Source organism: Malus sylvestris, chromosome 15 (genome assembly GCF_916048215.2).
Source record: "Malus sylvestris chromosome 15, drMalSylv7.2, whole genome shotgun sequence".
NCBI lineage: Eukaryota > Viridiplantae > Streptophyta > Magnoliopsida > Rosales > Rosaceae > Malus > Malus sylvestris.
Window position 1 is genome coordinate 7,204,958 of NC_062274.1, and position 17,601 is coordinate 7,222,558.

Genomic DNA, 17,601 nt, shown 5'->3' on the forward strand with positions numbered 1-17,601 from the left:
GAAGGGAAAGCTGTTACTCGACTCACCCCAAGCCAGTATGATGGTGGATACTAACCCTTTCCCTGAAGCTCCTATTAATATGATCAACCTCATTTTAAAAGAGCCAGGGTTACCGGTTGGTACTGCAGAGAAAGGAAAGATCCCAGGTTGTCCCAACACCCCTGCATGAATAAAGGTGCCATGAAGGGGACCACATTGGCTACTATCTATTTTTACTATTCCTCGAATAAAGAAAAGAAACTTGAGTAGGATAATCTTACTACATTGGCTACTATCAGAACTCACGCAAGTACAACTCGCAATACCCACAACCTTGTGGCCCTTATCCTTTGTGAGAGTGCCCTACAAGTTAGTTAGTTGGCTGCTTAAATTTCCCTACTCAATTTTGATGAGTCATCAGTCGGGTTCAAAGAGAACAAAGTATGCATGCATAAATTGCAGGCGCCCATGAGAGACACGTAGCATTTGGGGACCCTTGATTACTTTACGTTGAAAAAATGCGGTATAATATTCTATTGTGTCTACAACACTCCGGCTCACTCATCTAATTAAGTGATTTAGATACAAGAGAGAGCCCAACGACACAACAGTTTTCCTCGGTCCTTAAAAATGTGGGATTTCAAATGTTGATGCCCGTCTCATGGGGTGCTCCATGCCTCCATGGGAAGCCCTATATGCCCTAGTAAAGCAGTGACATCAGCCGAAGTTGCCGAAGCCCAACCAGTAGGGGTCGTGTTGAAGAAAGGCTAGTAGGCTCAAGGTTTTTTATTGGCTCCGAATTCTGGGGCTTCATAAAGTATTGGGAATTTGGTTGCTTCCCTTCCAGGCAAGCAGATTTCCGGATTCGTGCGATTTACTGATTGCATTCTACCGACCAATTTATAGCCAATCCTAGTTTTGATTCATGCATTGGAATTGCACTTTGGGGATTTTTAGTAACCTCGGACTATAATGTAAATTGGTAACCGATAGCCAGGTTACGTCTAGTTATCATTTTCTTGTTTTATTTATTAATGGGCAAGATGAATCCGAATCGCCATTGGACAAGAACTAAGGTTCGTTTGGAAATCCTTTTAAAATGACTAAAACCGTTTTTAGAGAATGTTTTTTGCATTCTAAAATCACTTGAAGTGTTTCCTACAAAAAAACATTAGTTGGTGTTTTTTTTACGATTCATTTGCATATTTACCAAAGATTTGTTTCAAAAACATTTCACAAAAAACGTTTTCACTCATTTTAAAAACACTTTAGTTTCTTTTTGGTGATTATGTTGCGTGTAAACAGGTGAAACAATCGGTGTATATACGGCTTGCTAGATCTTTTACAACAAGAGGCAGCCCAATCCATTCAATTAGATCACACAACAACAAAGTTGCAAAAGTAGCCTTTACTCTTCCAGGCCCAAGCCCGCCACATACGAAAAAGAAGTAGGATCTAACTTTCATTTAACTGTTTTCTAATAAATCAACAACACACTAGTTTCTGTGCTTAATCTTCGAAAATAAGCACTCTTACACTGTCAGCCAAACTGATTCGGATACTGAAAAGCAGCACCTGTTGAGTAATCTATGTAGCGTATCGGTTTTTCTTCGAGCTTCAAAGGATCCATCAGCAGCCAAGCTTTGAAGAGAAGAAATACTCCACGGTTTCGTTAACAGGACACCTTGTGACCTCATCTTGCTTCATCTTTGAACCGCCAAGGCATTGTTGATAGCGCCCGCCTGGTCATCCATCAACAGCGGAGTAGGCAGAGAAAATTCCTCGAGAAACACAACCTGACCTTTTAGCCTTGTAAACAGAAAGACTGAAGAGTGCTGTGGCAGCATCACTTTACCGGCTGGAGCGCCTTCTCTCGAAAGTCCACCTATGCTGAAATGTGTTTAGGGTGCTCCATCATACAACTTAAGACCTATGAGATTCCAATCCTTCTAATATTTGGAATATTTCTGTTCTTCCAGAAAAACAACTATGATTGATCACAAAACACCAATTTCCCTCCTTTTTGACACAACCCTTGTTCACCGACAGAGTTGACTACCTTCCCATAACTGAACCTCAAAGGCATTCTCCCCAACACCCTATGAAACTCACTTATACACTCCCCTCTCCTCGTCCTATGCTTCGTTTTCCTACTGCTCAAACCCACCTGTGCAACCTCCCCAGTCAATCCTCGTCGTGCATCACCATCACCATCATCGTGATCATTACGTGCATCTCCCCAATCCCTAACCCTCTTGGCTCCTACCAATATAGGCCCTGCATTAACCTCATCAGCCACCACAAAATTCATCAATAAGTCCTCACAGTTCTGCGCCTTATCCACAATCTTCCTCATGCTGGCCATCACCCGTCCTGCGCAGCTGTACCGATATAAATACTGGCTTTTCAAAAGCATAAACTTGGTGAGCATGATAGAGTACTTGTCTGGATGAATGGTGTAGATCCACTCTTTCCTTGACAAATCTATGTCGTGTGACCTGACAAAGAACCCAACCAGACGATCTGGGTTTGATCCCCACATTCGAAACGCAAATTCGAAGGATTTGGGGTCAACTTCAACATCATCATCACAGACCAAAACTGCTCGGGTCTTAATTTCGGGTCTGGGGAGGAACCGGTTATTGAGGCTGTCCGATGCTTGGCGGATTACAGAGATGCCACTGAATCCAAAGGATGAATCCGTGAGATTGCGAGCCAGTTGGGACAAGGTCTGGGACAGGGTGGAAGGGTTTCCCCAGAGCACGAGAATGGATGAAACCAAAGAAGAGGCTGCATATGTGGTGACAATGGATTGTAGGAGAGGGATGCGAGACTCAGAGTAGCCATTGATGAGTACAGTTAGCTGGTCCGAGATGAGAGTTCGCGGGTCTTGTTGCGCTGTAGGGTTGCAAGGATCGATCGGAAGTGTACGAAGAGATAACACATGAACACCCCCAGAGCAGAAAATGAATAAAAATATGAGAATCACAATGGTAGTTGGCAACGAATTCATCTCTAGTGCCTTGTAGTTTTTCTAACTCATAAGAATTTATGCATCAACCAAACCCTAACCCTTTCGATTTTGGAACATTACAAAATCTACCTGTTTCTGAAAAGTTAATAACAAGATTATCAATCACTAGCAGGAAAAAAATGTACAGATACCAGTTTGAATCACAAAATTTTACAAAATTAAACAGAAAACTAAGCTAAAAAAGGGATTTTGAAAGATATACGAGGGGTAAATTTGGCTACTAAAAACCTAGAATCTCATTCCAAACTCAAATTTGTGCCCCTGAAACCCTAGAATCGAATTCATATTTTTTCCTATAAAATTTTCTCAACAGCCAAACAAACAAGTAGAAGAAAAATTACAATTAAAATAAAAGTATTAATTAATCAAGCTAGCAATCAAAATATGAGATTGTATTCGGAAGTACCTGAAATCGACGCAGAGGAATCGAATTTAGGGGTGCGAAGAAGAGGAGAACATCGATTTGGGGCATTGGATTCGTCAGATTTGAAATGAACTTTTTTTATTATTAAAATTTTGTTTAATTAAATATAAAACTAGTCCTGAACGATGTCGTTTTTTGGTACACCTTTTAGGAAAAAGGCGCGCGTAACTAAATCGATTTGTTTTGGGGGAAATCAACATTAGATCATCCTAAGCTAGTAACTAATTAGGGTTTAGGGTTTGAATTAAAATGGAAATGTCAAGAGCAGATTTATGGATCATAGAGGGATGGATTGATCCACGAGAAAAACATAAATAGCCAACTTGGCCAAACTAACTGTTATTGTATTGGTGGATTCATAAGTGAAACATACCAAATATTAAGCAGAACGCATCTGAACCTTGAAATCATTGACTTAACGAACAACGTCAACTTTACAAAACCTGAAATATAACGAATACGAGGATGCGCTTTGACAACGAGCGACGCCGGCTTTACAAAACATGGAATGTATACTTTATCTTCGTTTTCGATCTATTTTACAACTAAAACATAAATGACAACCCTTCTTAGAAAAATAAGGTATATCAGTAGATATAAAGGACAAACGCAAATGAGTTGCTCAATTCGATGACATTATTTTTAGTCTCTAACACATTATTAAGTCATGTATTTTTTTTGTTTGATGATCATAAGTAAAAAAAGATGGGGACTTGTTATAGGTCCATTTTACATTGAATGTCAACAACTCGAACTGTTTATTTTTTTAAGTCTTCATTCATAAATCATTCTTGCAAAAAATCAATTAAATCCGAAATTATTTACTCATTTGATTGTCATGATGAAATTTCAATGTTTCTTAAAACATATTGTTCTTTAACTTCTTTGAACTCAATTAGATGCCTCAAACATTTCCGTTTTGGCTAATATTTTACAAAGATGATCTATAAAGTGTAACTTGAAATTAGACAGTTCGAATTATTGAAGTTCGATGTGAATTAAGCCCTACAACTAGTCCCCATTTTTAACAAAAAATGGAATCCAGGGCCTGTTGATTTGATAAGCTTCAGATGTTTAGCTTTTAAGCTGAAAAGTGCATATGTATAAAATAAAAAATAAAAAATAAATTAAAAACTGAAATGTGCACTTAATTCTCACTAATTTTTTGTTGGTAAAGTATCAATTGTTTTGTTGAATAGTTGCATCTTGTATTTATATTTGGTAAAGTATCTATTTAAAAACTGAAATGTGCATTATGTTATGTAAGTCTGAAGAGTATGAATTTTGTTCGAGTTTTGGCGTCCATGACCTTTTCGAGTTGCATCTTAAAGTTGTACTACTTTTGTACTTAACGGTTTTTTGTGTACCTATAGTTTAACTTTAGAGAAACCAAATCGAACTCGCCATTTCTAATGTTATATTTCAAACTATTCTTTCATGCTTCGCTTGTTAACTGTTGTATGCCAATATATATTTTTTGATTACACGTCTCAATCGTTTTGCATTGTTAGAAACACCAAGGATCAAGAACGTCGTCCTTGTTAACTACATTGGTGAAGTAGCAAAGATGAACAATTATAAAATCAAGAAATGAAGTTTTACAGAGAGAATAGAAATGTGAGAAAAAAATGAATGAAGCTTTTGTATTAAACTCAATGAACTCACTTTACTATCTGTTTACAATAGCTATATATAGCTGACTGGAGGAGTAACTAACTCTTTCAACTAACTATTACATCATCTAATCCTTTACAACTGTTTTGATGAGCTGGCAGAGATGAGTTGGCAGTGATATATTCAACATCTCCCCTCAATCTCAACTGGGTTTCCCAGTTTGAGATTGAATGAGTGCTTTGACAAATGCGAAACTATGAAGTGCTTCTTGTCCATGTACTCCTAGCCCTGCTCCCATCATCAATTAATCATCTGTTCTTGTTGTTTAAAGGTGTCTCAAATAGCAAACACTGAAATATGACAAATGGACGCACTGCAGATTGATCCCGAGCTTGAAAATGCATTTAGCTGTCACTTGCAGGACCATTGGTTTTGTATCCGGAAAGTGAGTGGAGAGTGGTATAATTTCGACAATCTTTATGCGGCACCATTGCACCTCTCAAATTCTCAACCGCAATATCAAATTCCAAAATTTCATTTTTCTTCACCATAAGTGCACCAAAAAACCCCATTCTTCTCAACTCTCTCCTGGGTTTCTGTAACAGTCAAATCACATTCAACTGCATGATTTGCACCTTCCTCAAACTGACAGGTATCCATACTCAACATGCTATTTGCACAGATGCTACTTGCTCACTAAACTGACAGGTATTCATAACTTAAATCCATACTTTGTAGCTACTGTTTTCTTTGCTCATCCCATTATCATCACAATTTACTTTTGCAGATACAATCTTCCAAAGACAAAATGTTCTCTAATATTTCTTTCAACATACTCAGCAAGATTATGGAACCATTTTGTATGCAGAAGCCTCTGTTTCCAATAGAATACAGACTCAAAGAACAACCTCTTGTAAAGTTGTAACACACCCTCATGTCGATTATAACAATTTTTTGCGGGTTTACCCTTTGTGGGATTTACCGTCAACAATCTCATTCAACTTGGCTTCGGCCTTTAATATTTATAAAAACAGAAAATTAACAAACTATAGTGTGGCATCGGCCTTAACTATAGCACCACGGGATCGCCCTTTGTGGATTTTACCAAATAACAACTTCTTTGAACAATGGCATCGGCCTTCACAATTTCAACAATTGAAAATCAACATCTACGTAGGATTACCCTTCGTGGGATTTACTTACTCACATCACGTAATTACCCTTCGTGGGTTTTACCGTTAACAATTTCTTCAAACTTCATCGTATAACCGGACTTATAGTAGATTCATGCTAACAACTGAGTTGGTTAGACTCGACATTATAGGCTGTGATAATGAATATACTGCACAACTGCTCAGTTAACACCTGAACACTCGCTCCAGTAACCTTTGCTGAATCTAATAAACACGCATTGCTGCTTGTTTCTCTGCTTTGCCCCGACACACTGTTTTGCCTAAGATGCACTGAAATGGGACTACCAGTTTCAGGAGAGTTTCCTTGTCCATTTCTTGCAACATCACTCCACTCACAAAGATCGGAAACAATGGCAAGCTGCTGAGAATTGAAACCAGCACCTTGCAACCCATATATGTGGAGATAAGAATTTTCTGAACAAGAAATTACACTTCTCATTTTTGTACAAACCATAAACTTGGCTATGCCAGAATGCAAGAATGCACACCCACACATTCTCATGCATCGTCGTCTTCTTCCCAAAGTCTCAACCTTTTACAAGAATTAGTACCCTAACAAACTCCCCTGATCAGGCACATGACTCTGCGGGGTCAACTGTTGCAATGGAGACTTAGTCCCACATATTATGGATTGAGATTCACAAACACTCATCAGCATAACTCAGCAAATTAACCTGGACGGAATCGATCTCCAAGACATCGTGCACCAAATCAAATATCCCAAATATCACAAACACTAATCTTGAAGTAATGACCAATCTTGAGTCAAAATATCCCAAATATCGCACTAATATCCCAGGAAAGATTCACAAGAAAGATGAACACCTGATAAGAACTTCAATCTTGACCCAAATAACGCTAAGGAAGCAAACCAATCAATCTACCGACCAGCAGCAACCATGGCTTCCCACCAAAGAATTCAGACAATGATTTGAGCAAACCACCAAGAAGAAAGAACCAAATCTCCAGATCTCCGATCTCCTCGCGGCATTTAGTTTCATTTAGACATTTTCACAAACAACAAGCAGAACCCCAAATTCGATATTGTACAATGTAGTTGGCAAAAGAAGATTAACCCAACAATCGCCGAAAAATCAACCCAAGAACAATCGCGGAAGCACCGAAAAAGTAATGGAAATTTCTGAAGAAAATCTGAAGAGAAAATAAAACTAGAAAAACCATGAAATCTAATGAAAAACGGAACCACCAGAATCCATGGCGCTGATACCATGTTAACTACATTGGAGAAGTAGCATAGATGAACAATTATAAAATCAAGAAATGAAGTTTTACAGAGAGAAGAGAATTGTGAGAAAGAAATGAATGAAGTTTTTGTATTAAACTCAATGAACTCACTTTACTATATATTTACAATAGCTATATATAGCTGACTAGAGAACTAACTAATTCTTTCAACTAACTATTACATCATCCAATCCTTTACAACTGTTTTGATGAGCTGGCAGAGATGAGTTGGCAGTGATATATTCAACACTCAACAGTCCTCAGGGAGTTAAAGAAGCAATTCCAGAACAAAACCACGGAGGTGGAAAGGGAGACTGACACAACCAAGATTCGATCTCATGCGTCTTCTAGAATCCGCTATATATAAAGCTGCAACTTTTTTACATGGGATATACAAGCGTTAATTTTGTTCGGGTTCAGTAACAAGTTTATAGTTAAAGCTCATGCTAACTATTGATCTTTTGTTATCGGTTCGAGTTCTAGTGATGATTTATAAGAAGGGGTTTGCCTACGTTAACCGCAAACTGAAACATGATGAGACCATGTACGATTTGAAGAAGCTGGAAAGATAGCTCCCAAGGGTTAAGGGCGCCCTACATGGGATGAATTTGGTGGCTGGTGAAGATGAAGATGAAGATGAAGATGAAAATTTCTCAACTCTTCAAAAGTGGAAGCATGCCGGTCGTCATGTTAAGCTGTTTCTCTGTGATTTTGGCTTGAAAGCCTTCTTCGTCCTCGTGTGGGCCACTATATATGAGCAATTATATGTTCCATGAATGAAAAATGATAATGTCTTTTAATCTGTTGTGTAATGACTTCTCAGGATGCTAAATAGTTTAATTAAGGATGAATTATGTTTTCCTTTTAAGTTGGTTCTGCATATATCGTATCTGTGTGGATCAAAGTTTTTTTTTATGATTACACATGAAATCGTCCTCTGTCGCCATAACAATTGAGAAGTGATGGAAGACATGAGGCAATGGCTGGAAGGAAAGATCCAATGTCTCATCCTTTCGTTTTGAACTATTTTTAATAGTTACTTATGGTTGTCAACTTGTTCAGGCGAGAAAAACTTACATGTAACACATGTGTTAGAAATGCATTTCTGCAAGTAATCAATCTAAATTTATTTCCATCCCCAATTTAAACATATTGATTGATCATTCAGCTTTCCAAACCAAACATATGATAATTGATCATTTTATCAAATTTACGGAAGTATAACATATGTAAAACAACTTATAGTCCAAATTTTTTTGGAGTGGACCATCTCTCTCTCTTGCCCAGATGATGGCTTCCCTTCTCTCTATACCTCTCTTGCATGCCACGGCTGAGGACACGGCAAAGGGAGATGAAGTAAAGGAGGCGCCGACAAGGTGTTGACAACTCTTGGATTTAATTTGCACAATGTTTTCAGCCGTGATTGAATCACGCACCATCTTCACTTTGGACGACTATGCCCAATTCATACAAATGCATCCCCATTTTCATTACCAATATCCATTTTTGTCTTTTCAGTGCTACTGCTAGACACAAAGTCCAAATTGTAAAGCACAGGCACCATCGTGGCAGAACACAAAAACACCAAAACTGGTCCAAATATCCAAAGCACGAGAGGCAGTGCTCCATAAAACAACCTGTTCCCCGCAGTGTTTAACAAGTAACCCCTTTCCAAAAGCGCAGACACATACTCTGGAGTCACCAACGACGTGGGTTCTTGTGGACTGTTAATTAGGATGTTCACTTGGTTTATGAACCTGATTGAAAGCGAGTGACACATGAACGAGAAGAGGAAAATTGTGAGTAGGGTAACGTATTTTAAAGCAACCATGAATTCCCCGTGTGCCCCGTAAACGGTGTCATTGAGCGGTTTCTTCACACTGTATGTGCTGCTGATCACAGCTGCTAGGCCGGAGCATAGGAGGATTGATGTGGTGGCCATTAGGGTTGATCCCATGATCGTGTTACGAAGGGTTTGGACGGCCAGGATGTTCTTCTTTTCATTGTCCTGTCAAAGATAAGGGAAAAAAAAACATGTAATCATTTAGTCATCGACAAGTTAAAACTATTTACTACTCACTTATCTTACATATTATGTTAATACTATGGACTGTAAATCTGAAACCATATATCAATAAATAAGATTGACAATTAACGAATAATATCAGAATGTCTGCATAAGACCAACTTTATCAATATCTAAGTTGCAGCCACATAATATTAAAGGTTTGATATAAAAGATAAACATTTTTTTAATGATTAAAGCTTTATTCTACCAACAATATTTTATGCTAAATTTATTTAAGTTATGGCGAGAGAATTCAACTTAAGTGTAAAAGAAAGAACACAATGCTGGAGTTAACATGTGATGCAATATATAGGAGTTAAGTGGGTTCGTGAAGTGTAAGAAAGAATATATGCATGGTGGCATGCAATTAATCTCACTTATCCAACATAATGTTGTTGGTCACTTTGATCTCCTTAAATTACTGTGTAATATACTAATTCCGTAGCATAAAATAAAAGTGAAGCATGCGATGCGCAAGAAACCATTTCTAAATGGTTTTTATTATTTAAGATTTTACTCGTGGCTAAAAATGATAAACGAAAGATTAGGTCCCCACAAATAAGCCACCTTTTGTATGCTTGGCTTGTTACTTCTCACTTTAAAGCAATGAAATGTGCATATTCTTTACGTTTTGGTATCATTCTGTGCTTTGATAAACTGCATTAAGGAAACTACGTATATTTAATTTGGACGATCAAAGACTCAAATGGAACATTCTTTTTGAAGATCACTCTATAGATGGCAGACCACAGTTAATCATCTTTTATAACATACTAATGTACCTATTTATAATATGAAAGATATATATATATATATATATATATATATATATATATATATATATTATTTTTCATCTGGGAGAGCACACAAATAACACAGGTGTTTATTAATTGAGCTTTATAGTCGGAACCACATTGAACAAAATAATGCATCTATCTATATGTTAGAGTACTTGTTTAATGAGTTCGTTGTTTTCGTTTGATTTATTTAATTTGATGATCAGAAATGAAGATGTGTGTGTGAGAAACAAAAAAGGTGTGAGACAAATCATCTCCCTATATAATGCACCTACTATTTATCTATGGACCTAACTTTCTTGTTTATGATTAGCATAACTATTTTTCTTTAGCTAAAATGTATAGAAAAATTGTAATGAACAAATTACGTTAGTTTGTTTTACGTATAAAATAAAAATTGTTAAGATGTTAATGGGTAGGAAGTTATGATTGAAGAATTGCAGGGGCTAATATGTAACTAAACCTAATTAATCTGTTATGCTTTCATAGTGAAGATAGCTGCATAAGATAACATAGAGGTTGGAGGACTGTACCGTTCGTTCTCTTTTTTACTGTTTCTCATGTTACGACTGTCAACAACATGAACATCACAACTCGTACAACATATGTTTTTAAGTGATAATTAATTAACATTCTACACAGATAGGAATATCCGGTAAAATTAGAATATATTTATGAGAACTTTAACGAAAAGCTCCAGGTACTTTACACTAAAAAGTCAATATTGGTACTATTCACTTTACCATTTATTTTGTCCTTAAAACTCAAAGTTTTCAAGCAATTTTCATTAGTTTTCCTTATATTTAAATGCATGCACACAACTTGTAGATTTTTCTCTTTGTATCAACTATTGATTGGTTAAGATGATACGAACAATTTTAAAGCAAATTAAAATTCATCCGTCCTCTACGATAATTTAGCATAGTATGCAAGTTAATCGTGTTATACGTACCTTCATCATCGCCGAGACCCAGAATCGTCGTCCGCTGGTGTTTATGCCGATGATGGTAGATCGTGGGTCGGTCCGAACCTTGTGCCATAACCAAGCATGATACGAAGCAGTCATGAGGAACCCTAGTGGTACAAGAATGACATCCAAGTAGCATTTTCTCCATTCCATCTCTTTCTCTCGTAGTTTTTCTCACTCTGTCTCTCTCTTTGCCTTTCTTTGTTGAGGGCTTTGGCTGCTCCTTAAGTAGATCTTATAATATTATTAACTCTCTCCACTCAGGTTCCTGACTCCTCAGCACTCAGCAGCTATATATAATAAGTTTACAGAAGGAAATGAATGTGGACTTGATTAAATGCGCAATACAGTGCACAATCTAAAAAATCCATGGGCAGCAAGGACAGAACGAACAATTAAAGTAGGGAAAGCAAATCACCCACTAAAATTTTAAATTACAGATATGAGCTTAATGTGGATGTGCGTTATTTTCCAATCTGCCAACCTTCTTTGTCCCATGTTTTTTTTTTGTTGACTTTTTTCTTTTTAATTTCCCGTAGAATTTTTTGCTTTTTTTTTTCCATGGAATTTTTGTCAGAACCCGATACGCCAGTTTGGTATAGAATGTAAGCGATCTGGAGGGATGTATAGTCCAGATATGTTTCTTTGTTAGTTGCTCACAACTGGTGAGGTATGCGTAATCGGCATTTGGACGCAAATGCTGAATTGTCACAAAAGAAAGCTAAATGGGTTCTGAATTTGAAATTGTATAGTACTCAATCCTTGCATGTGTGACTGAATATATAGTAGTAACATACTAACATGGCTCAAATCCTTGCATAGTATCTTGTATGTTTTGCCTTTTGAAGTAATAAGTTCCCATATTGCTATGAGCACCAAGTATTCTTGGCATGCATCCCAATAAAAAATAACTAAGACTAATTAAAAGAATCAAGAGGGTTAAACAAAATTTGGGTTGTTAATATATTTCTAAGAAAACTAGGGCAACTCAACCACTTATAATGATGAAACTGCATATTCTTGGATACGTGTATAAAATTATCAAGTGGATTTTTGGTGTAATTGTCAATTAATTTTTGTTTCAAGTAATGCTATAAGTAGACTAATTAGATCACATTTGCAAATTATGTGATGTACATGCCACCAATAGGAAATAAGTACCTAATCAACACTGAAGTAATAATTCAATCATCAACAACTATATCATATAGTTTACAAAATATAGTTTAAAGTATGACCTAACATTACCCTTCTGTTACCACACAAATTAGAAGGTATTAATGGTATTTAGACCTAAATGGGATAACCTGAAAGAGTGGGAGGGGCAGCATGACATTGTGAGAGTCTGACAAGGCGCAGGAGAGAAAAAGAAATTATAAATGGTCAACTAACGAAGAAGGAAAGAGCACGCCTTCCTTCTTCATGAGTCATGATGAGGAACTGTGAACGCACTGCCCACTAATTTCAGGGATAGATTGTTATAAGAGCCCTTTCCATTCCTTCCAACTTTGATACGTATGGTCTACTTCTTAAACATGATCATAATCATATGCTAATTCACATCAAGGTTCATAACAAGTTAACAACTAACATTAATCCTTTTCAAATCTATGCACGTGGATTGGTGAACTTTATACATACATATGAGTTTGATATGGTAAACTATCTATTAATCAAGTGATATTTATCTCGACTTTATTTGAAACAAGTCGCGTGTTGCTCACAAGTTTGGACCTCTCCATTGTGTTAAAAGACTATATATAACTAATAGTAATTTTAGTCCTCCACTAAAAACCTGTAAATTAGATGTACATTGGTGATCATTCCTAATCTTTCGCGGCTAGAATAATTAACATAAACCATTATTTACAAGTTGTATTGAGTTTTATCCCCATTCTTCCCATCTTTATATGTTGTTTCTTGTCCCATCAGCATGTATGTCCGGTGCCCAATTTGTTTACGGTTTAGGGTTTTATTTTCCTTCAATTTTTTTGGTTCCTTTTTTTTTTTTTGGGTATTTCGAACCCATCCTAATTGGCAATTCTTGACCACTGGTAATCAATCAAAATATAATAAAAATTTAGGTGCATGATCAATGATAAATACTAATCTTAATATTGCACGCTATAGAAAGACATGCATAAATAATAAGGAAAACTAATGAAAAGGGTTTGAAAACTTTGAGTTTTAATGATAAGGACAAAATGAAGGGTAAAATGAATAGTACCAGGATTGACTTTTTAGTGTAAAAATATGGTTTTTCGTTAAAATGAACAGTACCGGGTGCTTTTCGTTAAAGTTCCCATAATATGCTGGGAAGAGGAGTGTTGCTAAAATATGATTAGGAAATTCCCAATTGCAATGTACTAGTCTAAATGGAAAAGGCTAGGTTGAATTGTTTACGAATGTCCTATTACATTTGGCGAACGAAGCTTAGCAAGGAGCTGTCCAAACGTTTGGTAGTGGGATATGAGCATGATTAACTTAGGAAAATAAAAAGAGATTCAAAAAGCATTGGCTGCATGCATAGACGTTCTTAGCCATCATCAAAATCAAAGCCTTTTAACTTGCCGCACGCACTTATAATTAGTGTTTGAAATTTCTTCAATACAGTCGATATTTCTGTAGAAGTATCGGAAAAATCAGATAAAGATATGAAAAAGCAGGGGTGAAGTCTAAACTTCGCCTCTATAAGAGAATAACTCTTAAATTTCGGCTAAAATCGACGGATTTCGTCAATATTTCCGATATATCGGTTAAATATCCAAAAAACTCTTATGTTTCGTATTAAGTGTTTGACATGCCTAAAGTTTCATTTTAAATTTCCTTATTTCCATCGAAAGCAACCGATATTGATATATCCATCAATATTTCCACAATTGCATATCGATATTTCTACATATACGGATATTTAAATATTACCTATAATATGAAACCTATACATTACAAAAATATAAATTGAAAACAATTCCATGTAGTGTAGATATGGAATTCATTTTCCAATGAAGACCAAGAAGATGTCAAATCAATAAAATATGTAATGGGGTGCCTTAAGTAGTGGGGGTGGCCAACAATACTTTGAAACTATTGGCTATGTGACTTATGTCATCCACATAAGACCACTGTATATGTCTAAGTAGTGCTCTCAGAAGACACAACATGGAAGAAGCAAATCTGCAGGTTCCTACAACACCCCTCGCATTGAAAAGAAGCTTAATAACATGGCCTTTTTGTTAATTTCTTCTCATAGTTATCTTTCCGTGGTTTGTACATGTGTAGATAACCATTAATATATTAGTGCTCCAATACATATTTTACCTAACTTGGAATGATGTTTGTCGGCGTGAGTTGATTAAATTTATTGTGTATTTTACTGACTCGATCGAGCAATGTTTGTCCGAAGTTATGTGCTTTGTTTATGTAATTAGGTTTCATTATATCTCTCTCTTTTTTTGCACATAATTGTAATCCTAGTTATATATAATTTAACTTTAGCAGTTTCTAGCTCCAAAGTTTCACGTGTGGCACCCATTTAAAAAGAATAATATGCTATTTGAATTTTTTTTTAAATATTCTTATTCACGAGTGGAATTTAAATTTCGAGAAGTTGAGTTTCTATGGGTTATATTCCAAAAGGGTTGTACTTGTGAAACAAGCTATGCCAGAATAGAATCCTGTATCTGAATTTTGAACTAATCCATGTAATCATGTCTTAGTTGTTGTTAGTATAACATATATGTAAAGAAGTTAATAAGATATGTATGCCTTGTGATGCTTCCCAATATGCATACCAAATGTTCTTAGGCATCATTCATGACTATGACAATAGCTTTTTGCTGGTGATTCAGTTTCTCTGATACCTTTAATTAACTTTTATATTGGTTATTTATGCACAAGAGAGATAATCCAACTTTCTTGTCTTATAATCGTACGTCAATTGTGATGAGATTTAAATTTAGAATATCTTCCAAAAAAAAAAAGAAACAGAATATTACAAAACCAAATGGTTACTACTTGCTGGGCCAACGATCATCTTCCACTGAAGATTCAAGTATGCATGTCAACATGATTTGATTAGAAAAGTAACGCCACTGAGAATATATCTTGATTGCAAGAGGGAATTTCTTGTACCTAAGATGCCCTATTAGAACTTAAAACGTGGGCATTGTATGCATTGGCGAAGCTATAGAGGAGCAAGGAGGGGCGGGCACCCCTCCGGTCATTGGAAATTGCCACTAACAGTGAGAATTTCGCCCTTCCGATCTTCTAAACCTGCTGGTCTGGGTGCGTTTCGCTGCTGGGTTTTGGTTTCAAGGGAAGACGACCTGGTTTTGTTTAGACGGCGTTGTTCACCTTTTATAAAAGGGAGTTTTAATGAAAAGCTCAAGATACTGTTCACTTTAACGAAAAACCACAGTTTTACACTAAAAAGTCAAACCTGGTACTATTCACTTTACCCTTTATTTTGTCCTTATCGTTAAAACTCAAAGTTTTCAAGCCATTTTCATTAGTTTTCCTTTTATAAAACTCAATATTCCTTTATTGAAACGGTGCAGTTCGGTGGGCTCCCTTAGTTTCTTTTTAATTTTTAATTTTATCGATGTGGTTTTCTTTCCCAACCGCACTACCAACCCACCATTTTAATTCTCTTCATGCTCTCTCATTTGTTTAGACTATTCAAAAACAAGGGTTGACGTTTGTAATTGTTCTTTTTTAATTCTTGTTATTATTTCCGGTATTTAAAATTATTTCATCTTATTTTCTTTTAATTCTTGAGAAATGATGACTTTGAGGGCTTGTTTCAAATATACAAAAATTTTGTGAGGAAAATATCATTAGTGTTCCTATTATGTCAGAGTGTTTTTGATATTACTGAGAGATATGTTTACATTGCGAGAGATGTAACAGTTGTGTGATAGCTTGATTGTTTATGTTGAGAGGGATGTTTTTGTTTTTATTGACAATGAGTCTATTATACGATGTTTCATGACATGAAATCTTGCCAACAATAATTACAACTTGTTTGTATTGACAAACTGTGAACGACATTAAATATTGCCCACTATCTAAAATGATTTGATTGTCAACATTTTTGTAGAACCTATTACGCTTTTAAATTTTGCCATTTCTTCCGAAAATTCCTAACTTCGCCACTGATTGTACGACTTATTTTATATGTAAGTCTTCATCATACTACCGATCATTCTAATTTAATTACAAAATCATGCTACTACATCTACTCGCCATCTTCAACCAACGATTTGGCGAACTAAATATGTAACCTAATTGCTATGGTACATGCGTTTTATACAGTTTCCAGACCGAACTGTATTTTGGGCCGTACAAAGCTTTATCTGAGTTTTCAGCCCAAACTTCATGTTTTTATTAGGGTTTTATCTTTATAATTAAACTGAGATAGGGACGTGATTTGCTACCCATCTGTTAGGGTTTAAATCTAAATCATCCCGGAGAGGGCTTCCCGCACTTTTTTTCTTGGTTTGTTTGTTATATAATTGATCGAACACTTAAGCTATCATACTTTCACCTAACTTCCAGCCCTCTTTCACACTGGATATATTTATAGAGAACTGAGGTCATCTCCAACCGAAGGCTGGCCAGAGGGCTCGTTTGAGCCCTCTAGCCCTCCAAGATTCCCCAAGATATTAATATTTTAATGAACAGTACAGGGCCATATTTGCCTCCGTCTCCAACCGAGGGCCAGAGGGCCAAAGGGCTCGTTTTAGCCCTGTCACAAAAAACCGTCTCCAACCGAGGGCCAAATGGCCATAGGGCCAAACATAATTTATTATTTAAAAACTACAATTTAATGTTGTATAAATGGCCTAGGAAGTTATACGAAAAAAATAGAATTGAAAAAAAATATGAAACAAATCTTGTGAAATAAAAGTTATAGGAAAAAAAATATGAAACAAAATTTGATTCATATGAAAAGGAAAAAAAAAGGGAAAAAAGAAGTTTACATTCATTAAAAAAAAAGAAAAAAGAAGAAGTTTAAATTCATTAAAAAAAAAGAAAAAAAAAGAGGCCTAATAATACAACGGCTACTAGCCGTTATATTAAAAAACATTTCAAACTATTAAAAAAAAAATAACTTTAATGCTGTCGGCTATAACCGACAGCAATAGGAAATCATTAAAAAAAAAAATAGCCAGCCCGGGGCTGGCTGGCTGGCCAAAAGCAGCCAGCCCTCCAGCCCTCTCCGATCTCGTGGGGCCCTCCCAGATTCCAGAGCCCTCTGGCCTAGCCCTCGGTTGGAGAC

At 36.2% G+C, this 17,601-nt stretch overlaps 2 protein-coding genes across 2 annotated transcripts; both read right to left on the reverse strand.

Moving 5' to 3' along the window:
* Nucleotides 1-1,377: 1,377 nt before the first annotated feature.
* On the reverse strand, nucleotides 1,378-3,522 carry LOC126606050 (glycosyltransferase family protein 64 C3-like). Its single transcript, XM_050273517.1, has 2 exons — nucleotides 3,420-3,522; nucleotides 1,378-3,088 (listed from the first exon to the last, which is right to left on the reverse strand). The coding sequence occupies exon 2, from the start codon at nucleotides 2,990-2,992 to the stop codon at nucleotides 1,967-1,969; it is 1,026 nt and encodes a 341-aa protein (XP_050129474.1). The 5' UTR covers nucleotides 2,993-3,088; nucleotides 3,420-3,522; the 3' UTR covers nucleotides 1,378-1,966.
* Nucleotides 3,523-8,580: 5,058 nt separating this feature from the next.
* LOC126604629 (uncharacterized) lies at nucleotides 8,581-11,594 on the reverse strand. Its single transcript, XM_050271919.1, has 2 exons — nucleotides 11,307-11,594; nucleotides 8,581-9,497 (listed from the first exon to the last, which is right to left on the reverse strand). The coding sequence occupies exons 1-2, from the start codon at nucleotides 11,472-11,474 to the stop codon at nucleotides 8,955-8,957; spliced, it is 711 nt and encodes a 236-aa protein (XP_050127876.1). The 5' UTR covers nucleotides 11,475-11,594; the 3' UTR covers nucleotides 8,581-8,954.
* Nucleotides 11,595-17,601: the final 6,007 nt, after the last annotated feature.